This window comes from Balaenoptera ricei, chromosome 1 (genome assembly GCF_028023285.1).
Source record: "Balaenoptera ricei isolate mBalRic1 chromosome 1, mBalRic1.hap2, whole genome shotgun sequence".
In the NCBI taxonomy this organism is placed as follows: domain Eukaryota; kingdom Metazoa; phylum Chordata; class Mammalia; order Artiodactyla; family Balaenopteridae; genus Balaenoptera; species Balaenoptera ricei.
This window is the reverse complement of record NC_082639.1, coordinates 114512453-114537968: the sequence shown is the minus strand read 5'-3', so window position 1 is coordinate 114537968 and position 25516 is coordinate 114512453. Positions and strand designations below refer to the sequence as shown.

At 43.4% G+C, this 25516-nt stretch overlaps 1 protein-coding gene across 9 annotated transcripts in view; it reads left to right on the top strand.

Annotated features, from left to right (window-relative positions):
• ARHGEF11 (Rho guanine nucleotide exchange factor 11) overlaps positions 1-25516 on the top strand; it is a 112028-nt gene that overhangs the window by 37226 nt on the left and 49286 nt on the right. For 7 of the 9 annotated variants that reach the window (XM_059934270.1, XM_059934260.1, XM_059934230.1 and 4 more), the window contains exon 2: positions 24729-24761. The exons of the other annotated variants lie outside the window; for them this stretch is intronic. In XM_059934270.1, coding sequence (XP_059790253.1) covers positions 24729-24761 — 33 coding nt within the window. The remainder of the gene's footprint in view (positions 1-24728; positions 24762-25516) is intronic. 9 annotated transcript variants of the gene reach the window in all.

Sequence of the window (25516 nt, the reverse complement as noted above, 5' to 3'; positions counted from 1 at the left end):
GAATGAGTTTGGAAGTGTTCCTTCCTCTGCAATTTTTTGGAAGAGTTTGAGAAGGATGGGTGTTAGCTATTCTCTAAATGTTTGATAGAATTCACCTGTGAAGCCATCTGGTCCTGGACTTTTGTTTGTTGGAAGATTTTTAATCACAGTTTCAATTTCATTACTTGTGATTGGTCTGTTCATATTTTTTTTTCTTCCTGGTTCAGTCTTGCAAGGTTATACCTTTCTAAGAATTTATCCATTTCTTCCAGGTTGTCCATTTTATTGGCATAGAGTTGCTTGTAGTAGTCTCTTAGGATGCTTTGTATTTCTGTGGTGTCTGTTGTAACTTCTCCTTTTTCATTTCTAATTTTATTGATTTGAGTCCTCTCCCTCTTTTGATCAGTCTGGCTAATGCTTTATCAATTTTGTTTATCTTCTCAAAGAACCAACTTTCAGTTTTATTGTTCTTTGCTATTGTTTTCTTTGTTTCTATTTCATTTATTTCTGCTCTGATCTTTATGATTTCTTTCCTTCTGCTAACTTTGGGTTTTGTTTGTTCTTCTTTCTCTAGTTCCTTTAGGTGTAAGGTTAGATTGTTTGAGATTTTTCTTGTTTCTTGAGGTAGGCTTGTATAGCTATAAACTTTCCTCTTAGAACTGCTTTTGCTGCATCCCATAGGTTTTGGATCGTTGTGTTTTCATTGTCATTTGTCTCTAGGTATTTTTTGATTTCCTTTTTGATTTCTTCAGTGATCTCTTGGTTATTTAGTAACGTATTGTTTAGCCTCTATGTGTTTGTGTTTTTTACGTTTTTTCCCCTGTAATTGATTTCTAATCTCATAGCGTTGTGGTCAGAAAAGTTGCTTGATATGATTTCAGTTTTCTTAAATTTACTGAGACTTGATTTGTGACCCAAGATATGATCTATCCTGGAGAATGTTCTGTGCGCACTTGAGAAGAAAGTATAATCTGCTGTTTTTGGATGGAATAGCCTGTAAATATCAATTAAATCTCTCTGGTCTATTGTGTCATTTAAAGCTTGTGTTTCCTTATTAATTTTCTGTTTGGATGATCTGTCCATTGGTGTAAGTGAGGTGTTAAAGTCCCCCATTATTATTGTGTTACTGTTGATTTCCTCTTTTAGAGCTGTTAGCAGTTGCCTTATGTATTGAGGTGCTCCTATGTTGGGTGCATATATATTTATAATTGTTATATCTTCTTCTTGGATTGATCCCTTGATCATTATGTAGTGTCCTTCCTTGTCTCTTGTAACCTTCTTTATTTTAAAGTCTATTTTATCCGATATGAGTGTTGCTACTCCAGCTTTCTTTTGATTTCCATTTGCATGGAATATCTTTTTCCATCCCCTCCCTTTCAGTCTGTATGTGTCCCTAGGTCTGAAGTGGGTCTCTTGTAGACAGCATATAGATGGGTCTTGTTTTTGTATCCACTCAGTGAGCCTGTGTCTTTTGGTTGGAGCATTTAATCCATTCATGTTTAAGGTAATTATTGATATGTATGTTCCTATGACCATTTTCTTAATTGTTTTGGGTTTGTTTGTTTTGTTTTTTTTTTTTCCTGGTCACAGCACCTTTTTTTTTTTTTAAATTATTTATTTATTATTTAGTTTTGACTGTGTTGGGTCTTCGTTTCTGTGCGAGGGCTTTCTCTAGTTGCGGCAAGCAGGGGCCACTCTTCATTGCGATGCGCAGACCTCTCACTGTCGCAGCCTCTCTTGTTGTGGAGCACAAGCTCCAGACGCGCAGGCTCAGTAGTTGTGACTCACGGGCCCAGTTGCTCCGCGGCATGTGGGATCTTCCCAGACTAGGGCTCGAACCCGTGTCCCCTGCATTGGCAGGCAGATTCTCAACCACTGCGCCACCAGGGAAGCCCCTTGGGTTTGTTTTTGTAGGTCCTTTCCTTCTCTTGTGTTTCCCACTTAGAGAAGTTCCTTTAGCATTTGTTGTAGAGCTGGTTTGGTGGTGCTGAATTCTCTTAGCTTTTGCTTGTCTGTAAAGCTTTTGATTTCTCCATCGAATCTGAATGAGATCCTTGCTGGGTAAAGTAATCTTTGTTGTAGGTTCTTCCCTTTCATCACTTTTAAGTATATCATGCCACTCCCTTCTGGCTTGTAGAGTTTCTGCTGAGGAATCAGCTGTTAACCTTATGGGAGTTCCCTTGTGTGTTATTTGTCATTTTTCCCTTGCTGCTTTCAGTAATTTTTCTTTGTCTTTAATTTTTGCCAATTTGATTACTATGTGTCTTGGCGTGTTTCTCCTTGGGTTTATCCTGTATGGGACTCTCTGTGCTTCCTGGACTTGGGTGGCTATTTCCTTTCCCATGTTAGGGAAGTTTTCGACTATAATCTCTTCAAATATTTTCTCTGGTCCTTCCTCTCTCTCTTCTCCTTCTGGGACCCCTATAATGCGAATGTTGTTGCGTTTAATGTTGTCCCAGAGGTCTCTCAGGCTGTCTTCATTTCTTTTCATTCTTTTTTCTTTATTCTGTTCTGCAGCAGTGAATTCCACCATTCTGTCTTCCAGGTCACTTATCTGTTCTTCTGCCTCAGTTATTCTGCTGTTGATTCCTTCTAATATATTTTTCATTTCAGTTATTGTATTGTTCATCTCTGTTTGTTTGTTCTTTAATTTGTTCTATATCTTTGTTAAACATTTCTTGCACCTTCTCGATCTTTGCCTCCATTCTTTTTCCGAGGTCCTGGATCATCTTCACTATCATTATTCTGAATTCTCTTTCTGGAAGATGGCCTATCTCTGTTTCATTTAGTTGTTTTTCTGGGGTTTTATCTTGTTCCTTCATCTGGTACATAGCCCTCTGCCTTTTCATCTTGTCTGTCTTTCTGTGAATGTGGTTTTTGTTCCACAGGCTGCAGGATTGTAGTTCTTCTTGCTTCTGCTGTCTGCCCTCTGGTGGATGAGGCTATCTAAGAGACTTGTGCAAGTTTCCTGATGGGGGGTACTGGTGGTGGGTAGAGCTGGCTGTTGCTCTGGTGGACAGAGCTCAGTAAAACTTTAATCCGCTTTTCTGCTGATGGGTGGGGCTGGGTTCCCTCTCTGTTGGTTGTTTGACCTGAGGCGACCCAACACTGGAGCCTAGCCGGGCTCTTTGGTGGAGCTAATGGAGGACTCTGGGAGGGCTCATGCCAAGGAGTACTTCCCAGAACTTCTGCTGCCAGTGTCCTTGTCCTCCCGGTGAGGCACAGCCACCCCCCGCCTCCCTCCAACACTAGCAGTTAGGTCTGGTTCAGTCTCCTATGGGGTCACTGCTCCTTCCCTTGGATCCCAATGCACACACTACTTTGTGTGTGCCCTCCAAGAGTGGAGTCTCTGTTTCCCCCAGTCCTGTCAAAGTCCTGCAATCAAATCCCGCTAGCCTTTGAAGTCTGATTCTCTAGGAATTCCTCCTCCTGTTGCCGGACCCCCAGGTTCGGAAGCCTGACGTGGGGCTCAGAACCTTCACTCCAGTGGGTGGACTCCTGTGGTAAAAGTGTTCTCCAGTTTGTGAGTCACCCACCCAGCAGTTATGGGATTTGATTTTATTGTGATTGCTCCCCTCCTACTGTCTCATTGTGGCTTCTCCTTTGTCTCTGCATGTGAGGTATCTTTTTTGGTAAGTTCCAGTGTCTTCCTGTGGATGATTGTTCAGCAGTTAGTTGTGATTCCGGTGTTCTCGAAAGAGGGAGTGAGAACATGCCCTTCTACTCCACCATCTTGAACCCAGAAGAGAGTGTGTTTAATTTTGCACAGCCAGATTGGAAACTGAGACCTTGCTAGGGAAAGCTCTGTAATCCAGAAATCCTGCAGCAAACCTGGTTCTTGCTTGCCAACTACCCACTTCTCTCTCCACTAATCCTTCTCCCCACCACCGCGTCATCCTTTTCTGTGCCAGACACTCTGCATTAATTAATGATTTCACAGCCCTTTTATAAATCTCAACCCAAAGACTGTAATGGTTCCATTTAACACCCCTGCTGTCAGAGTCTGGGAGAATCTGGCTGCCTTAGAATCTGTACCAACTCCTGAGCTAGTTTGATGTTTAAATAGTTCTACAACTCTCTTCTCTCCCCTTTTGAATGCTTTTTCTCTTTTACCCTAATTTCCCCTCTCCTTTCTCCACATCTTTCCACGTAGCCCTTGATCCCAAATCTTTTTATCCTGTCATGCTCTTGCTTTACTCTCCCCTTTCTTTTGTAACTTCCCTACTTCCTCCCCTTCTTCACTTTGTTCATCTCACATCTGCATTTATTCCATCTCTGACTCTTCTCTTCTGCCTTGTATTCCTTTCCATCCTCTCATTCTCACCATGCCCGGTGATGTGTGCAGAGAACAGGCTAACACAAGGTGAGGAGCTCTCTCCTTTCCTCACAGAGTAAGTCACATCTTGGCCTCTCTCCTGTCTCCCCCTAACTGCTGCCTGAGCGCACAGAACCTTATAGGGGAGAAATTCTAACACAAGTCAGTTAGGATTTAAAGGGCTGCTAATCTCAGCCAGGCTGTCCCTGCAGGAACCCCATCCTCACTAGGCCTGTGGCATAGGCCTCATCCTACAGATCTGGGGCTGCCACTTCATCCTCTGGCTCCAGCCCTTGGCACGTTTACAGTTAGTGGATTATGGGGATGGTTTCACATATCAGTCAGATCACTAAAGGTTCAGCATGATCCAGGGGAGGAGGTGCCAGCATGTGGTGAAACCGTTCATCGGTCACTGCCCTCTTTTCACTACCTTTCTGACCTGACCCCTGTCCAAGTGCCTCCTGACTTCCCCTGTGTTTCCAAGAACCAGAGCATTGAGTCCCATTCCAAAGCAGCCTTCTGCACCAGAGGGCAAACAGGATCAGAGAGGTGTCTACTTCTTGCCCTCAGAACCCTTTTTGTCTAAGCCCTGGAAAGAGTGACAGAGAGACTAAATCCTACCATTTCTATCCTGTGGTTATAGTGCTTTTGATGGGATGCATCCTTGCTCCCCACCTCCCTCCCTCAGTCCCACTCTGTCTTCAAATCAGAATCAGCCTCAGTATTGGAAGGAATCTTGGCAGTCATCTAATTAATCCGACCCTCTGATTCTTAGCCCATGTGGTTGTGTAGCTCCATCTTGAATATCTCTAGTTTCTCTTTGGCTATCTGGTCCCTTAGATTTGTGACTTGTGTCAGTGGCCATTTGTCAGCTGGTTTGTCGAACAAGTGGATCAAGCAGTGCTTTGTAGAATCCTATATTTTGTAGTGGATGCTGTGTGTGTGTGTGTGTGTGTGTACGTGTGTGCTTGTGCAAAAAAAACACCTATTTTATCTAGGTGGCCGACAGAGGGGAGAGAATGCAAAGATATTTCAAAAGTGGAAGACACATCCTTTCCTCTTAAGGAATTTACAGCTTAGTTGGGGGAAACCAGAGATGTGGAAGTATATTGATTTAAGAATACTTAGAAAAAGAGTGTCAAAACAAGTGTCATTTAATGCACAAATGAGGTCTTTGTGGAGTGAGTTCCACAGAGGTGTTCGTCTTTGGTCATGCTGGATATGACAAATATAACTTGAAATAAATGGTTTGAATGGCTGTTTGCTTTTCACTGAGGTTGTTGTAAGTAACTAACCAATAATACAGAGTGAATTTATGAAGGCTGAGGTTACGCCTGCCTAGGGGGAGAGGTTGGTTAGGAGCAAATCAAGGAAAGCTTCTTGGGATTAATATGGGTTTTTAAAATTTTTTTCTTTTTTAAAAATATTTATTTATTTATTTTTTGGCTGCATTGGGTCTTTGTTGCTGCTCGCGGGCTTTCTCTAGTTGCGGCGAGCGGGGGCTACTCTTCATTGTGGTGCGCGGGCTTCTCATTGCAGTGGCTTCTCTTGTTGCAGAGCACAGGCTGTAGGGTGCATGGGCTTCAGTAGTTGTGGCTCGCGGGCTCTAGAACGCAGGCTCAGGAGTTGTGGCGCATGAGCTTAGTTGCTCCGCAGCATGTGGAATCTTCCTGGACCAAGGCTCGAACCCACGTCCCCTGCATTGGCAGGCGGATTCTTAACCCCTGCACCACCAGGGAAGTCCCAGGATTAATATGTTTTAAGTACGGTTTTGATGGGTGGAATTGGGTCAGTACCGGTCTGCTTTGGGGCTTTTCTCAGTTTGCTCTGTCAACCACAATTGTGAGGGCTCTGGACCGGCCTCAAGAAACTGCCCTGGCAACCTTCATTTCTGGTCTCTGAGCCATAACTGTTCAAAAGCCCTCTAGGATGTTGAGGTCCACTCCCTTTTTGGGATACCACCCCATCCCTATCCTCTGCCCTATGCCACATTCACTTCACCTCCTGAGAGTTCCTGGAGGGGATTCTAGGGTACTCAGACCCACTGAAAGCCTTCAGCATTGTGGGGACAGGAGGTAGGGACGGCCCTGAGACCACTGGCAGCAGTAGGGGACAGCATTCTGTTCTGTAATGGTGTATCGAGAGCAATCATCAGAGCTAAGGTGAGCAAATCCACCACGCAAACAAAGGACAGTGACATTGGAAGGGAGAAGGAAGGTACTACATAAAGTACCTTGTGCTGGAGTTTGAAATAACTGGAACATCAGTCCCATGTTTCAGAATAGAAGAGCAGCAATTTTAGAAAAGAAGGCGAGGTCTGGCGTTCTTTCCTGTTAGCCAAGATTAGGAGGCACTCTGGGAGCGGTAGATTTCCCACAAGACTTTCCTAGGATCTTAGAGATAAGAGTTAGAGTTCTAGATCCCTTTGGCCTTCTAGATGGCATCTTTTCTCCATTCTATGTCCAGCCAAGATTGTTCCGTCTGGAGAGATTGAGGTTGCTGTTTCCTATTCCACAAGATCCCCTTCATTTTCACATTTGGGGGTCTCACCCACAGAATTCCTTCCCGACGTCATCTTTGTGGGAAATAAGGGATGGACTGAGGGGAGGGGCCTCAAGACTGCTTCTCTTTCTGTGAAAATAACTTTCAGCTCTTGCTGCCATTCAGCATTAGTTATATCCATGAGATGGCTTCTTTCCCCCCTCACCCCACCCTTCCTCGGTTTCCTGGAAATGGAGCAGGGCTGGAAGAAAGAAAGGATGGAAATTCCCATTGCATATCTCTCCACTGAGCAGTGGTTGAGATGGGGTTTGGGTGAGGGGGATGGGAGAGGTAGAGAGATGGAGTCAGCCCTGGAGGGAGAGGCCAAGAGACTGCTGAGCTGATGGTATGGGTGTAATTACTCCTCTGCCTTGAGCTTGCCTGTAATTGTGGTTTCTGGGAGCCAGCACGTCCTGGAAATCTGCTGGAACAGCAGAGATTTGGGGTTTCCGCCTGGGATGGAGTTGAATTTTCCACTTGGAACAACTTGCCCAGCACCCGTTTTTGCTTGGGGGGTGGGCAGGGTGAATCCCTAAAGCTCTAAAGGGGCAATTAGGATAGTCTTAGGACTACAAGGCCCTCCTTTGGAACTGAACGAGAGGTTGTATATTCTGAAATTCTGGACATTAGAGAGGTGGCAGATAGCCAGATCTGGTGAAGAGTCGTATGCCGAAAGTTAGGAGAATGAACTCTGTTCCTAACCTTGGATAAGGGGCTTAATGTCTCTAGACCTTAGTTTTCCCATCTGTCATTTGATTTGAACAGCTGTCTTTTTTTTTTTTTTTTTTTTAATAAATTTATTTATTTATTTATTTATTTTTGCCTGCGTTGGGTGTTCACTGTTGGGTCTTCATTGCTGCGCGGGCTTTCTCTAGTTGTGGTGAGCGGGGGCTTCTCTTCATTGTGGTGAGTGGGCTTTACATTGTGGTTGCTTCTCTTGTTGCCGAGCATGGGCTCTAGGCGTGCAGGCTTCAGTAGTTGTGGTATATGGGCTCAGTAGTTGTGGCTTGCGGGCTCTAGAGCGCAGGCTCAGTAGTTGTGGCGCACGGGCTTAGTTGCTCCGTGGCATGTGGGATCTTCGCGGACCAGGGATTGAACCCGTGTCCCCAGCATTGGCAGGCAGATTCTTAACCACTGAGCCACCAGGGAAGTCTGAACATCTGTCTTTTTTACAGGGATCTTCCTAAGTAATAGATGAGGAAATGCTAGACTAATGTAAGGGAGCAACTCATGGTGTGTTGATAAGAGTAAAAGGTAATATGCATTTTCGGTATTTATTGTGTACCCTGTGCTAAATGCTGTAAGGAATGCACCGTTTAATCTCATAACAATCCAGCAAAGTAGCTACTAACCTCTGCTGCAGATGGGAAAACCTGAGGTTGAGAGATTAAATATCTTGCCTGAGGTCACAGAGCCAGTGTCAGCATCAGGATTACTAACCCGGGGATCTGATTGCAAAGCCTGTGTGTTTGGCCAGCAGAAGTATAAATGGTAATCAGCACTGTGTTTTACGCTTGTGCCAGGAAAAACCCAGAGCCGGGCTTAATGAGGACTGGCTATTGGACTTGGAGACAGGGAATCTGAGTTCCAGTCCTGGCACGAGCCATCACTAACCCTGGGACCCCAGGCGAATCCTTTATCTTCTCTGAACTGTAGCTTCCTCATCTGTAAAATACTTATGTTCAGAGTGCTGAGAATCAAATGAAATACTATTTAGCACTACACCTGCCACCCAGCAGATGCGTAATAAATGTTAGCAGAATCTAAGTTCATCTATGGAAAAATAAGCAGCCAATCCCTGTCGTCTTGAATCTGTGATCTGAGATTTCAAGAGAACACTGACGTAAGTTAAGGATGGATCTATGGCAAAAGCAAACTTATGGTTACCAAGGTTGGGGGTGAGGATAAATTAGGAGTTTGGGATTAGCTGATACAAACTACTATATATAAAATAGATAAACAACAAGGTCCTACTGTATAGCACAGGGAACTATATTCAATATCTTATAATAAACCATAATGGAAAAGAACATGAAACAGTATATATATCTGAATCACTTTACTGTACACCAGAAACTAGCACAACATTGTAAATCAACTATACTTCAGTTTAAAAAAAAAAAGAAAAAAAAAAAAAAGGATCTATGGTAAAGTAAAATAGGTGGTAAAAACTGTCCCTAACCAGAGAGCAAAGCATTAGCAGAGAACGGGCTCTGAGGTTAAACTGGTTGGGTTCAAATACCAGCTCCATCGCCCTCACTGGAGGCATGAAATTAAGCAAGTTACTTAACCTCTCTGTGCCTCAGCTTCCGACTGTAAAACCACAACATTAATAGTACCAATTCATAGGGTGGTTGTGAGGATTAAATAAAATAAATAAGAATGGCTAATATTTATTGATTATTCTTACTGTGACCAGGCCGTGGCCTAAGCGTTTTAGTTTTACGTTTTAAATAATTAAGTCCTAACAACAATTCCAAGAGATGGGTACTATTACTCTCCCCATTTTAAGGATGAGGAAGCTGAGGCACAGAGAGGTTAAGTAACTTGTCAGGTCACAGAGCTAATAAGTGGCAGGACCAACATTTACATCTGAGAGAGGGGCTCAGGAGCCTACACTCCTAGTCGTACTGTCTTGTCTCAGTAAGTGCTTGAGAAACATGCTAGCTCTCATCATTGTAGTCATCACTGGAATCTCATCTATCAATCAGTTACCTCGCAATTAGTAGTTACTAAGAGTACATGTTTAACACTGTGCCAGTTATTGTGGGCTCTGTCAACAAGGAATGTAACAGGATTTCTGCTCTTAAGTTTATTATCTATTTGGAGGGAGACATGATCAATATGGATGAAAAAATTGAAAACAATCAAGTACTAAGTGATAGAGGATGGACTCAAAATGCAGCAGAAATGAATTTAGTAAATAGTAAAAAGGTCATTGGAGAAGTTGCACTAATTAATGAGAAAGCTTCCTAGAGCAGGTAATACTTGCCTTCAGCCATGGAAGACTGGGCCAAAGGACAAGGGTAAGCTATTTGGAGCACTGGAGTTTGGGAAGAGTTAGAATTTCAAGGTCGGTCATTCACCGTTCAACACATTTTCATTGAGCGTATACTATGTGCATGGATAAAATCAACACTAGTGCTCAGTTGCCATTGTTTCTCTCCTGGTCGATCCAGGTTGGATTCCTAAAGATTATGTTTTGGAGACAGGCGATTTCCAGGTTGAAGTACTGTTACTGCCCTGCTCAAGGTGGTCTCTTGTTGACATAATAAAACTTCATTATAATATGATTTCTGCCTGGATAGAATAAAGAGTATGTCTTCCAGGCCCCTGGAAAGGCGCTGCAGGGAACCATCTGGTTCATCCATTCCTCTCCCCGTCACTCCCTCCACACGCTCATGCCACCACACTCTTTGCTCATAAGGAAACGAAGGCCTAGAACTACGATTATAATCCAGAGCTTCAAACCCCCAGGATACTTTATTTAAACTACCCTATGCTGCCTGATAGTAAACTGAGTCAAATTATGTGCTCTAAAATGTAGCTGTGTAGAACAAATGCTTATCATTTCTGTTCACCTACACGGGGTTATAGTTTCATCTCCCAGCGCCAGTGATTTTTGTCTTTTTTTTTTGGACCGTGCCGCGAAGCTTGCAGGATCTTAGTTCCCCAACCAGGGATTGAACCTGGGCCACAGCATTGAAAGCACCAAGCCCTAACCACTGGACCACCAGGGAACTCCCTAATTTTTGTGTTCTTAATATCTCTTCCACTGTTGTGCAGTCCCCCACCCCACCCCAGTATGAAAGGTTTCATTCAGTAGGAAAGGGTATAAGAGGCAGCAGCACTTGCTGGAAGTGGTAACAGCCATTGCTCTAAAAACCCTTGTCTTGGCCTGGCATCTCCCCCAACAGAGAAGGCAGCAGCTGGTTTCCTCTCTTTACGTGTATGAGCTAGATCAGCAGACTCGAGAAGTACCCAGCTAGGCAGAGCCAGTGGAGTGTTCTTCTGGTTTGTGGTCTGCCCATTCTACCTCCTTTCAGGCAGGCATATACCTGAGTTGTTGCTCGGAGTTGTCTTAGGCCAAGTTTATGTTTTAATAACAGTGGCTGGTCCAGCAGTCCCGGTCCCATCAGTCAAAATGAGGGGAGGGAGTAAGGGTCAGGGAGGTCCAAAGTGGATCACTTGGCGATGAAACTGCGACGAGAGCTTCAGGGATCTGGCTACTAGGGAAGTTGACTCAGATGTTCCCTGGCTGGCTTTCTATCAGCTTCCTAACCAACCATGTCTGTAAAGTATCCCTTGTAGAGCTCAGGTTATCGGTTGGGGGGCCCAGGTCAGGTGGCTGGAGATGCAGGTGCTAAAGAGACACAGAAATAGAAGACAGTGAGTCCTTCCTTCAGAACAAGTATTTTATTAGACAAAACACAGAATACTTGAGTTCCCTTTTAAAGTAATACGGAGGCAAGGATATATGTGTTTGTAGCACAAGTCAAATGCTTAAGGGCTAGCAGGATGCAAAGAATAGGAGTGGTCATCATTAGAGAGTTAACTGAGGAAAGCTTCCAGAAGGAGGGGAGTTTCCGGGCAGCTTTTAGGAGGATGGAACAGGAATTTGTAGGGAGCCTGTTGCAGGCTGGAGAAGAAGCCCCTGCCCCCACCCTTCTTTCTTCTCTCTGCCTCCGGCCCGGCTTCCTGAAGTCACTAGCTAAGAATGTGATGTTCTGGATCCCCTCCCCCCATTACAGTTGGTAGCTTAGATGCTATGACTAGATTTGCATCTTCCTGCAGTTACCTCAGCTGAAGAAAAGGGTACCACCTCCCTGAGGTAGGGAAAGGGATTGCAAAGCAGAGCAGATGTGCTACTGTCAACCCACGTCAACTCATGTTACCTCTGCTAGTTACTCATTTTATGGTTTAACCTTGGCAGTTTTAAAATCGAAGACTAGCTTTCTTCTGCCACCAAGTACTTTCCTAATGATTGTGTTATGAACTCAGGGAATTGAAACCGCTAATTTAAAATCCACCTTAACAAAGTGAATCAGAAAGGTGAATCTTCTGAGACAAATGACAAAACTTTTTTAAATCAAAGCGGAGACTTCTTGGATTGGCTGTTATTCTGGGTTATTTGTTTTCTGGTTTGTCCTTTATTTGTGCCAACAATAAAAAACTGACTCGAATAACAATTCTATTTTTACGGAGTAGAAAGCAAGGTATGCCTTGCTTTAAGAAAACCCAGTCTTTTGAAAGTTTGTTTTTAAATTAGTGTCATCACCTTCAGGAGGATTCACTTAGGACACATTTACTTACCTTTCCAGGAAAACTTTAGGTAAAACAAGATATACCTGTAGAGTGATTTTTGGTTTACAAATAATTTAGTTATCCCAGTGCCCTGTGAGAAGTGCAAAGCGTGATCTTCCTGTTTTACCAGCACGAAAGCTGAAACTTAGAGGTGTTATGTGGCTTGTCCACTGTCACACAGTGGGCATGATGTAGGCAAGGAAGAAACCTCATTCCATAGATGGAGACCCTTTCCACTCCACCCTCCTAAGCCTTGGGCCTTATGACAGATGCTTATTCTTTACCTTGTGAATTCTAGGCTTTGCTTCTTATTCCTTTGCTTTTGTGAAAACTGGGAAATGAATAAAAATATTCTTAGCCATCTTGTGGGCCTTACCAGTACGGACCTGGAAGTGCTTCTAGATGATTGTTGGTGACGGTGTCTACTGTTTTCTCCCAGTCGAATGAATTTAGTTCTACCTGAGCCCCCTCTGGGTGCAAAGACCTGATATGCCAAAGAAACATGGTGACGGACAAAGAATCATGCAACGTTAGCGTGAGAAAGGACGGGAGATAATGTGGTCCAACCCCTTCATTGCAGGAGATGAAGTCAAGGTGCTGAGAGGGCAAGACTGGACTTTGGTCAGGCCAACTTAAGCTCATGTTTCTGGCTCTATCATTTAGCACCTGTGTTCTTGGGCAAACTATTTAACTTCTCTGAATCTCATTTTCTCATCTGTTAAGGCAAATAACAATGTCTACCTCACCAGGTTATTGTGAGGATTAAATGAATGCCTGTAACATATTAGGTGCTTGTTCTATATAATTTTTTTCAAGGGTAAACAAAAAAATAGGGGCAGATTTGGTCTAGAACCCAGATGTCTAGACTGTCAGTCCTGCCCTCTCACCACCTTGGCCTGTTCTCTCCCTGCTGCTATGGCAGCCTCCATGATCTCCATGATTTCCCTTCCTGTGTGCGCCGCCACGCCCCCAGACCACACACACACACACACACACACACACACACACGGAATTACACAGCTAGTGAATGGCAGCATTAGCACTGGTATCCAGTCTCTTGGTCTCTTCTTTCTGTCCTGAAGCACATTATTTTTATCAAAGGTAACAGTTTGGAGGATACTTAGACAAAAGCAAATGAATGTCAACTAATATAATAGCAATAGTTCATTTGCTTCAGAGGACATCTGTGAGATGGTTGCGTCTGTATTAGATGACTCAGAATTTGTTTATTTTGTGCTGTGAGGCAGGATATGATGGCTTTAGCAGTAGCTTACTAATTATGTTTGACTTAGGGTCTCATAAATAACAAGAATAGCAATCATTTTTTGAGCATTGCTCTGTGCCAGACATTGTGCTAGAGACTTCACTTACATTACACCAGTTCTTACAACAGCCCTGCAGGACAGGTAGCTAGTATTCCAGTTTTATAGATGAGAAAACTGAGGATCACAGAGAGTAACTTTCCCTCGGTCACACAAATGATCAGAGACAGCCAGGACACACGCCCGTTCTAACTCCACACTCCCCCACGCCGCTCCTCAATATCAGTTTGAATTCCTGGGCATAGCCTGAGCGTTGAGCTTTTCCTGAGGGATGTGTGACAACTTATAGACATCAGATGTGCGTCTGTACCTGTGCTGGTAGAGCCTGGGAGGCTAGTGGGGTGTTGGGTTCTGAGTGAAGAGAAGGGTGCACAGCCAGGGTCGTGTGGCATTGTTCTCTGCTCAGCACTGCGGACGGCCACCCCCAGGGCAGGGCTCACTGCTTCCTCACTGGGGCTCCAGAGACTCCGTGGCGTGCCCTCAGGGGCTCACAGTCCAGCAAACAAGGGAGAAAGGTCGGCGCCCAGGTATGAAGTGCTTTGGCAGAAACGTGGACCAGGTGCTGTGGGAAACAAAGGTGCTTGGGAGGAGTGACTCTGGGCAGATTTCTAGCTTCCTTTGACTGGTCTGAAGGGCACAAGGCCCTGCCATGGGAGAGAAGGCACAGTGCAGTACAGCTGTGGCCAGAGGAGGCCAGACCAGCGCTGTCCAATAGAAATAGAGTGCAAGCCTTGAGTGTAACTGAAAATTTTCTAGTAGCCACATTAGAAATAGTAAAGAGAAACAGGTGAATTAATTTTAATGTGTATTTCATTTAACTCAGTATATTCAAAATATGTTATTTCAACATGTAATCGATATAAAAATTATTAATATTTTACATTCTTTTTTTTTTGTACTTAGTCTTTGAAATCTTGTGTGTATTTTGTACTGACAGTGTCTCAGTTCAGACTAGTCACATTTCGGGTGCTCTGCGGCTTCGCTGTTACTCAGTGCAGGGCCAGAAGGGTACTCCTCATGTCGGCCTCCAGCAGCCACTCTCAGTGGTCTCTCTCTCTCCTGCCTTTGCTATTATATCCCAGCAGCTGGGCTCTCATTCAGGTACACATCATCTCTGCCCCACCTGTTCTCTGGGCCTCCAGCCTTAATGTCTTCTTGTCTCCTCTACTCACTGCAGTCAGACCTGTCTTTTTTTTTTTTTTTAACATCTTTATTGGAGTATAATTGCTTTACAATGGTATGTTAGTTTCTGCTTTATAACAAAGTGAATCAGTTATACATATACAATATGTTCCCATATCTCTTCCCTCTTGCATCTCCCTCCCTCCCACCCTCCCTATCCCACACCTCTAGGTGGTCACAGAGCACCGAGCTGATCTCCCTGTGCTATGCGGCTGCTTCCCACTAGCTATCTATTTTACATTCGGTAGTGTATATATGTCCATGCCACTCCCTCACTTCGTCCCAGCTTACCCTTCCCCCTCCCCGTATCCTCAAGTCCATTCTCTAGTAGGTCTGCGTCTTTATTCCCGTCTTGCCCCTAGGTTCTTCATGACCTTTTTTTTTTTTTTTTTTCTTAGATTCCATATATATGTGTTAGCATACGGTATTTGTTTTTCTCTTTCTGACCTACTTCACTCTGTATGACAGACTCTAGGTCCATCCACCTCACTACAAATAACTCAATTTCATTTCTTTTTATGGCTGAGTAATATTCCATTGTATATATGTGCCATATCTTCTTTATCCATTCATCTGTTGATGGACACTTAGGTTGCTTCCATGTCCTGGCTATTGTAAATAGAGCTGCAATGAACATTGTGGTACATGACTCTTTTTGAATTATGGTTTTCTCAGGGTATATGCCCAGTAGTGGGATTGCTGGGTCGTATGGTAGTTCTATTTTTAGTTTTTTAAGGAACTAGATCTGCTCCTGTTACTCCCGTCTAGAAAACCTTCAACAGCTCCCCTCTGTAAAGAATAAAATCCATAGCCTGCCCTAACCTTTTCCTCTGTCCTTGTACTTCTAACATGAATATGTTGTTTTAGTTTTGAAAACCTTTGATATTCCCTATCTCATTTAATTCTCACAGCAGCTCTATGAGATAGGTAGAGCAGGGCAGGTGAATTATCCACATTTTTTAGGTGGAGAAACTGAGACTCAGTGAGTTTGAGAGAGTTTCCTAATGTCCACCAGCTGTTAAGTGGCAGAACCAGGATGAGAACCCATGTCTTTTCAGTTTTATCTCTTGTTCACTCCTCTTGTCTGGCCCTTTCCTCTTTTCTCCCCTGTGATGCACTGACAGCCTCACCAAATTCGCTGTGTTCTTGACCTCCTTCTGTGCCTCTACTTCTGCTGTTTCCTCCCCCTAGCATGTCCTAGCCCAGCACAGCTTCCCATCAGAATTCCACCCTTCCCCAGGCTCTGGTTAAATGTCTCCTCTCTGATTCCTCCTTTGACCATCCCTTCAACCAGATCTACTTTGTAGTTACCAACACATCCTAACATGCATTTTCTTGTTTAGTGAATGCTTCGCTGCTTTGTGTACAGAATTGGATTCTAGAGATCTGAGAGATGGAAGACTTTAGGAGCTTAACCAGTTCTTACAGCCAGGTTGATGTCACTCCCTGCTATAAGTGCGTGGAGAGGCTAACACCTTCCTACTTCATTTAGCCTTTGTTAAAACTGTGAAACTGTGGATTTAACCCTAACATACACACGTTGTGGAGGTTACTCAGAACACTTCCTTTTGATGGTAAGTATGTGCTTACGATATTTTGATGTCTATAAAGTTCTTTTGTGTTTATTATCTGATTTCATCTTTCAACATGTATTTATTGAATGTCCACTATGTACTGTGTTCTGGAGCTGCTATGTGCTCTAGAGAATAAGAGACAATGAAGTTTATCATTAAATGAGGAAAGTAGGCATTAAAAAATCAGGAAAACACCCAAATAACTAGTTACTATTGAGCTAGGCATTGCAAAGGGAAATTTCAGGGGAGATTCAGCTTCTTGGGTATCGGAGAAAGCTTCGCTGAGAAGAAGCGTTTACGCTGAACCGTGAAGAATGAGTGTGAGTTGGCCTGGCCGAGGTGGGAGGGAAGGCCCCTAGGTTTGGAATATAGTGAGCAAGGTGGGGGGCAGGGGGGGAAGGACAAGAGATGAGAACCTGCTAGGCCATGCAAAGGATTTGGAACTTTATACAAGGATAGCGGGAAACCACGGAAGGGTGATGTGTGTTCTAAATTATCTTTTGAAGAAACCCCCCTGACTGTGTGTAGAGAATGGGTGAATTCTAAAGGAGTGGAGGCTGGAGGAGATGTGAGGAGACCAGTTGTTCTAGGTGAGAGGTGTCTTCCACCAGCGTGTGGCAGGAAGGGGCAAAAGTAAGTGGATTCCAAAAATAATAGGTAATATCAGTAGGACTTGGCAGTTGGTTAGATTTGAGGGGGTGTCAGAAATAACTCAGGTTTCTGGCATGAGCAACTGTGTGTGGCCCTGTTTCCTGAGGAGGAACTATTTGCTCAGGATCCAGGGTCAGGCTTGGGCTGGGGAGATTGATTTCAGTGTGAACATTTTAGCTTTGAGGGATCAGTGATGGTGATTTGGTTCCGCCAGTCACCCTTTGAGGAAAGTTGAATTACCCACATTTGTTATGGAGAAACTGGGACTTGGAGAGGTTGGGTGGTTTGCCTGAGACTACGCAGTGAGGACAAGGCTGAGCCTGAGCTGGAGCCCGTACTTTACCCCTAAAGCTGTGCTTTCCAGACCATACCACATGGGCCGCGTGCTACCCTGTCGGCATACCGGTTCTCTGCCTCCACACAACCCTGTCTGCCAAGTTGTCTGCTCTGATCGTCGAACAAGTCCCCAAGCCTCTTGTTCTCCAGGAGTCCTTCATGGAAGTGCGAAGGAGAGCTTTCCTGGCTCTGCCCTACCTAGAATTAGAACACACCAGGAGTCATCCCCACTTTTCCATGTATTGTTCACTCACTCAGTCTTGTACTGTTCCGCTCACCTCTGACACATGTTGAGTGTAGGTCACCCAATCTGGACCTGGACAAGACTTCAGAAAACACAGTAGAGCCATTTGCATAGGACTTTACACTTCCAAAGAACTTAACAAATATTACCTCTTTGATCCTCACCTCAGCTCTGGGAGAAAGAAAGGACGTGTACATTCCTTCAGCAAACATTTTGAAGCAGGTGCCCACCATGCACAAGACACTTTGCTGGGCCTTGACTGGTGTTACAAGGATGAGTAAGATGCCATCCTTGTTCTCAAGGGGTTTAAGGTCTACCAGGGAAAACAGATGATAGACTAAGAAGTTAAGGGACTTGTTTTGAGAGTTCCTCAAAGTTACGGTCCTCTAAATAAGGAATCACTTGGACTGCCTGTTGAAATAAAAATAGTATTCATACCACAGACCTGCTGAGTTGAACCCACAGGGTTGGAGCCTGAAGTAATTCATATGCTGCTCCTCAGCTAGTAAGTGATCCACTTGAGATGTGAGATGTGGCTACATTGCCAGAGACTTTCCCACTCCATTTTTCTGCCCACTACTTTTACAGATGAGAGAATTGACACGTGTAGAAGTCAAGTGGCTGGTGGCCCACAGTGAATTAGAGACAGAATTGGAATTAGCACCTGAATTTCCCTTATTTCCAAGCCCAACGCTTTTCTGCAATATCATTTAAAGTGTTAACTTTGCACTCTGGTTCTGATTGAAACCACTGCTTTTACTTGATCTGTACCCTTTTTTACCTCTAAATGTCTTCAGTTACATAAGCTCTTAGGGAGCATTTGTGTCATATTCTGTCAGCAAGGATTGTCTGCAAACTGGCCTCTTTTCTTTACTATAGGGATGTGCTATGTTTCCAGCCTCAGACCATAGGGAAAATTCTACCCAGAGGCAGAATCCTCAGAAAGTTAGGGTGCCAGGAGGCTGCTTAAAGCTCCACCCTGGCAGATAAGGGAAACCAGACCAGTAGGACCAGGTCAGGGTTCAGTGAGTGTGGACTTTATCTAGAACTAAGGTCCTGGTAAGGTAGCTCTTTCCTGGTTACTACTCCTCGCTTTGGGCAGGGATTCAAGAACATTACTTTGCCCCAGACTCAAAACACCTAGGTCAGCCTATGTATAGTATACTTTTTATATCTATCATATGTGTTATATATCTTTATATACATGTATTGCATATATGTATTATGTATTTGTATCTCATGTATATGTCATATATATTATATATGTGTGCACATGTGAGATGTATATATTATATGTGTGTTTGTATATGTGTGCATGTGTGTACGTATGTATGTAAAAAAGAAAATAGAGAAAGTCCAGTAAAGACCAATTAGATCTACATACCAGCACAGGTCATGTAGCTTTTTGTTGAGGAACACAGACCTTGAAGTCAGTTACTTAACCTCTGTTCACTCATCTGAGAATGGAGATGTACTACCTGCCTCACCAGGCTTTTGTGATGGTTAAATAAGATAATGTATGTCAAATGTTTAGCATGGTACCTGGTAGCTAGTAAGAACTTAATAATTATTATCACAGAACGGGGATATTCTCGGCCTTTCCCTCAATTACACATTTGTTGTGGGATGGGACTGAGGATGAAGAGACCTCCCATTGAAAGGGGCTGTTACCACCCAGCTTAAGCCAGCTGTCACCATATGAGACTAAAGCCCCAGTGGTGCCAGAACTTCTGCCTTTTCAAGAGAAACCAGAAACCTGTATTTTTAAATATGAAATTGCCTGATTTTTAAAATTTTTAACAATTAATTTTAAACACACATATATACATATATATGTGTGTGTGTGTGTGTGTGTGTGCGTGTATACACATATATACATGTATATATGTGTGTATACACGCACACACACACACACACACAAATACCATAGGCCAACAGCAGGGATTTGTGGGCTGGTACCACTCTTCAGCTTTGCTGTCTGGAAGGTCACCAGAACTTTCCTTGCTTCCTCACATGCCCTCTAGGCTAGGATGAGGAGGCGCTTTCACCATGTATTTGCAGAGCGCCCATCCTGTGTCTGGTGCTGGCGAGCATACCGGGAAGAACACCCTGTAACCTTTGCCCTCTGGCAGAGAGGCCGGACTAACACAGCAGATGATAGGGAGCAGTGTAGGAAGGAGGAACATTTGTGAAAGAATGTGGGCTGCATTGTAAAGAAAAGGATGAGGAAATGGAAGATTTCTGTGAACTGATATGGAGTTTCTTTGAGGGTATATTAAATGAGGAATCAAAGTGTAAAAGATTGTGGAAGCAAGAAAGGAAAATAAGAATATTTATATGTGTTTGCTTAGTTTTTACAAGAAGAAACACAGAAAACCAAAAACAAATGAAAGTGGTTACTTGGGGAGGAGTGGGATGAAGGGACAGGGACACTTCTGAATATACCTTTTAAATTGCATTTTGAGTTTTCAACCATGTAAATGTTTGACAAATTCAAAAAATAAAATTAAATAAATAAGCCTGAAAAAGCAAACCCTAAAATTACAGACGAATATAAAAAGAAACCTAGGGACTTCCCTGACGGTACAGTGGTTAAGACTCCACGCTTCCACTGCAGGGGGCACAGGTTCGGTCCCTGGTGGGGGACTAAGATCCCACATGCTGCATGGTGCAGCCAAAAAAAAAGTAACTTAAATGCATTTCAAATTGATAACATAAAGAAGAATTAATCCAAAGTAACTTTCACACACAGTACTGGCTGTATACCTTTAGTGGGATATAGTCTAAGGACAGAAAGAATTGCAAGGAAGCGCTGAACTTTACTTAGTAAGTTTGCTGTTGCCAGTGTTACTGATGTAGTAACTCTGGAAACAGTATTTGATGTATTAGAGAATAGAGCAAATGAGTAAATATATTACTATTGTTTGTGAACAAGGGTCTCACTATGGGAAAAGGAAGATAAAATATGGAATTGGGGAAGATGAGGAAGAACCCTGTAGTGTTGGAGTCGAACGAGATTTTATTGTGAACTCACAATTTCTTAATCAATTTATTTCCTGGCTCTGTCCATTGAAAGGGCCTAGAAGCAGTGACAGCTTAGCAGCACTGAGCACCTAGCATCCAGATCTTGTTTCTAAATACATTTCCTACTAAAAGGAACCAGGGCTCCTTAGAGAAATGTTTGAGTCAAAGTCTGACATAGGGAAAATACAAGGTGAGCCTGGAGTATTTTTGTGTGTGTGCCAGAAAATAAGGATGCACTCAAAGACAGATAGTGACACTTTAAAGGACACAGGAGCTGGCTTGTAGAAGCTCCCACCAGCCAAATTGGGACAACTTTAACATTTTTTTAAAAGCAGTAATGGATTATAATGCATTGCATTGGGGGAAAAAATTCATGAGTTCATAGCACTATTCCAGAAAAGGGACAAAATGACCTTCTTTACAAGATTGCCTGCTAATAGATGTAGAAGGAATGATAGAATTCCTTCATCTCATCATGCTGCCCCTTCAACTTTAATATAGGTTTGAAAATTTTCCCAAAATGCCATTTTGCAGCCACCAGTGCAGTAAGTGGTTCAGGCCAGGATCATCAATGGATAGTAAAACTGTTGGGTGGGAAGCTGTTGGACGACAGGATATTCACCAGTCTCAAAATATCACCCCACAGATTTCCCACTAATTCAAGTGGGAAAATATACTTTTACCATTGAGAAATCTTAGGAGCACCAACTTATCTAAGTAATCAAACCTAGGATCACCAGAAATGGGCACGTTATGCTACATCACTTATCTAATATTATTTTAAAATGTTTAATCTGAATCTAATCCTGAGGAGACAGGCAGATCTGTTGCAGGCCATTCAATAAGGTAACTGGCCTGAACTCTTCTACATGTCAGTGTTAGGAGAGACCAAGAAAAGTGGGCAGGCAGGGGAGTGATATTCTAGATTAAATAAATCTAAAAACCATGAATGAATGCAATTCTGAGATCTTTGACTGGATCGTGTATTGAGGCAGTTGGGGAACAACTATGTAGGAGATTAATGAAACAATTAGGGAAATTTGAATATAGACTATATATTAGATAATATTATTATTTTTTGTTTTTATTTATTTGGCTGTGTTGGGTCTTCGTTGCTGTGCACGGGCTTTCTCTAGTTGCAGAGAGCGGGGGCTATTCTTCGTTGCGGTGCGCCGGCTTCTCATCGTCGTGGCTTCTCATCGTTGTGGCTTCTCTTGTTGCGGAGCATGGGCTCTAGGCACGCGGGCTTCAGTAGTTGTGGCTCGTGGGTTCCAGTAGTTGTGGCTCGCGGGTTCCAGTAGTTGTGGCTCGCGGGCTCTAGAGTGCAGGCTCAGTAGTTGTGGTGCACGGACTTAGTTGCTCTGTGGCATGTGGGATCTTCCCGGACCGGGGATCGAACCCGTGTCCCCTGCATTGGCAGGCGGATTCTTAACCACTGCTCCACCAGGGAAGCCCTAGATAATATTATCGTATCAAAGTTAAACTCATTGGGTGTGCTGATGGCATTGTGGTTATATAGAATTCCAAGGGTCTTGGGGGACATATGCTGAAGTATTTAGGGGTAAAATGTCATGATGTGTGCAACTTTCAAATGGGAGAAAGTGTATAATCATAGAAAGATAAAGCAAGTGACAAATGTTAATTGGTGAATCTAGATGAAGGGTATGTAGGTGTTCATCATGCTGCCCCTTCAACTTTAATAATAGGTTTGAAAATTTTCCCAAAAAATGTTGGGGTAAAAGAAATGCAAGCTGCAGTGGCCAGGGGAGGCCTCATGGAATCAATGCCATTTGACCAGAGCCTTGAAAAAGGAGTAAAGGAGGGATAGAGAGAAGGGATGGAGGTCTTCATAAAGCAGAGGTGAGAATGAGCACAGCATCTTTTAGGATCCAGTAGAGGTAAGGAAAAGTGAACAAGTAATAAGAGTGAATTTGAAAGGTACTTGGATCCACTTGATGAAAGGCCTTTAATACCAGGTAATTGCACGCACATCTGATCATATAGATAGTAAGAAGGGAAATCATAGGTTCTTGACCAGGGGGGGACCCAAAGAAATATTGTTTGGGGAAGTTAGTCCTTTGTGGTAGAATGCTGGAGGGACTGGAGAGTGAAAACAAGAGGTTTTTTTTTTTTTTTTTAAGTCATCCAGACTTGAGGCAATGGACTTAAATGTGGCTTAAAGTGATGGATATCAGTGATAATGTAAAGGAAGGAGCAACTCTGGGAAAACATAAAAGGACTTACCAGTCTCCATAACTGACTGGATAAATATGGGGGTTACTGAGAAGTTGATTCAGAAGATCTATCTCAATGATGCCATTTAGAGAGCCACAAATTTTGCAGGAACTTCTCTACTCTCCTGGGCTTTCTCCATGCCCATCAGATTTAGGCTGATTGGAATCTGATCTCTGCTGCCCAGTTTTGATGGGAATGTCATCAGGAAGAGGGAGAGCCCACCATTAAAGTCTTGATCTGCTGATACAGACGTTTCTTCCTCCTCTCATTCAGTGGTAGTTTTTCCTCCTTTAAGCTCTCAAAGAGAAAAAAAAAAATATTGCATCTGTTCCAGGTATACTTATGTTGTCATCCCCCATGTCCTCCACTGTCTCTGCCCTAGCCTGTGATTTTTTTTTTTTTTTTTTTAGAAGAACTTTCAATGGCTGCTGAAATGATCCTTGTCTTTGCCCCTAACAGTCCTCTACAGCCAGGTACATAAACCTTGGCTTCCTGTGCTTTGAGTTACGTTGAACAGCTCACAACCTAGCTCAAATGCAAAACCAAACCAGGTTAAGTTACCAGACCATTCCTTCTAAGCTTAAATGTGGGCATAGGAAACCAGTTTCCTGCAAAGTCAAGCAGAACAAGGCAAGGAGGAGGCCCAAGCTGTCCCAAGATAGAATGGACTTTCTCCTGAAGTAGTAAGGAGGGAGAAGTGCACGCCCATTCTGGGTAACCCAGGGGTGGGATGTTGTGGATCTAGCCGAAGACAGCAAATGAGCAGCTGGAATAACAAACCTTTAAAAGTTCATTCTGAGAATCCCTCACCGATGTGGGGAGCGGAGCTGTTGCCATTCAGTGTTTATACTAAAGTTCTATATGTATACCTCATCCATTACCTGCAAGTGACTGTGTCTTATTCATTTTTGTACCCCGTAGTGCCTGGCATAGTATCTAGAGCAGCGCTGTGCAATTGAACTTTGTGCAGCGACGGAAGTGTTTTATTCTGCACTGTCCTGTATGGTAGCCACTAGCCATAGTACAACTGAGAAACAGAATTTTAAAATTTAAATATCTACATGTGGCTAGTGGCTGTTGTATTAGATAGATAGCACAGGTCTAGAATCTAGGACTTTTTTTTTTTCCATTTTATTGAGGTATAATTGACACACAGCACTGCCTAAGTTTAAGATGTACAGCGTAATGACCTGGCGTCCATGTACTGCAAGATGATTACCACAGTAAGTTTAGTTATCATCCATAGATTCTAGGACATTCATTAAATGATGAGCTAAGTTGAATCTTTACCTCGGATGAGGAGGTGGGGGGTGGCAGGGCATGATGGACTAGGGTAATTTGAAGAAAGCCAGAAGTTGTAGCTTCTGGAAGTTCACCTTCTTGTCTGGCTGGCAGGCATAGTAATGGGGAGTAGAGTAAGAAGAACATCTAGGAAGAAGGAGCAGTATGGGCAAAGACAGGAGCCAGAAACCATGGCAAGTGAAAGAACAGTGAAGAGCAGGGACCAAAAATAGGACAGAGCATTCACTGTGTCAGGCACAGGGGGTGCTGATCAACAAGACCACCCTGACTTCCTGGACCTTACAGCCCTACAGACAAGCGCACAAGCAGCTCCACTGATTGTATGCAGTAAGGATAGGTACTGGGAGCTGTGGGAGACGGCGGACGGGTGCTGACTGGCATCAGGCAGTACTGCCTTTTCGATGCTGTGGCTAATGGCCTCGCTTGAAGGCAGGGTGACCTTTCTCCCAAGACAATGGGGAAGCTCTAAAAGGTTTCAATCAGCAAAATGGCACAGGTAAATCTGCATTTTAGTAAGGTGGTTCTACTGCATTGACCAGTTTCCACCCCGGGTCCTTCTTAGCTTGATTGTGGTTTCTCTTTTAAACCAACCATCTCCAGTGTCTTGTCTGGTTTATGTCTTGTTTCGTTTTCTTCCTTGCTTCCTCCTTTCCTGCGTCACTCTGTCCTGGGCCCCACGCTCTCTTCTTCCTTGATGTCCTTCTCTCTCTGATCCAAAGATCAGCCAGTAAAAAGCAGTCTCACCTGTCCAGGTAAGTGGGGTGCCAGGGTGAGGGGGGGAAGAAGACCCCTCTTTTAAATTTAAAAGTTATTTATTTGTACTGTGTTGTATTTATTATTTGAATAGTTAGTGCCTTCACATGACTCAGAATTTAAATGGTACAAACAAGAAGATAATGAAAAGATTCCAACTCCATCCCTTTGCCCCTGGCACAGTTTCCTTCCTCAGAGGCAACCAATGATATATGTTTCTTTTGTACCCTTTCAGAGGTATTTTACACATTTTATATATACGTAAGCAAACATATACATACAAATCATTCCTTCTCTTCTACCGTCTACATAATTCTGCATCTTCCTTTTCCCACTCAACAGCATGTCTTGGAGACTATTCCTTATCATATATAAAGAGCCCCCTCATTCTTTTATATGACTGAATACTGTGTCGTTATATTGATACACTGCAGTTTATTTAACCCGTCACCCATTATGAACACTTAGCTTCTTTGCAGTGTTTTGCCACTGCACACAGTGCTTACACGAAGCCCCTTCTACATAGTCATTTGCTAGATATGAATAGGAGACACCATCTGGAGGGGCAGCAACTATTGATTAGGAACTGGCAACTTGTACCCTTTTCTAAAAAGGGGAGGCATAGCAATGATCTGAGCTTCTCCTGTTCCTGCAGGGGCCCTATTATTAGGTCTGGTTTGGTCATCTGTGGTACCTTGAGGTTGCAGGGCCTTAATAGTTTCTAAGCAGGGTGACTTAAGCTGGCTGTAGGAAT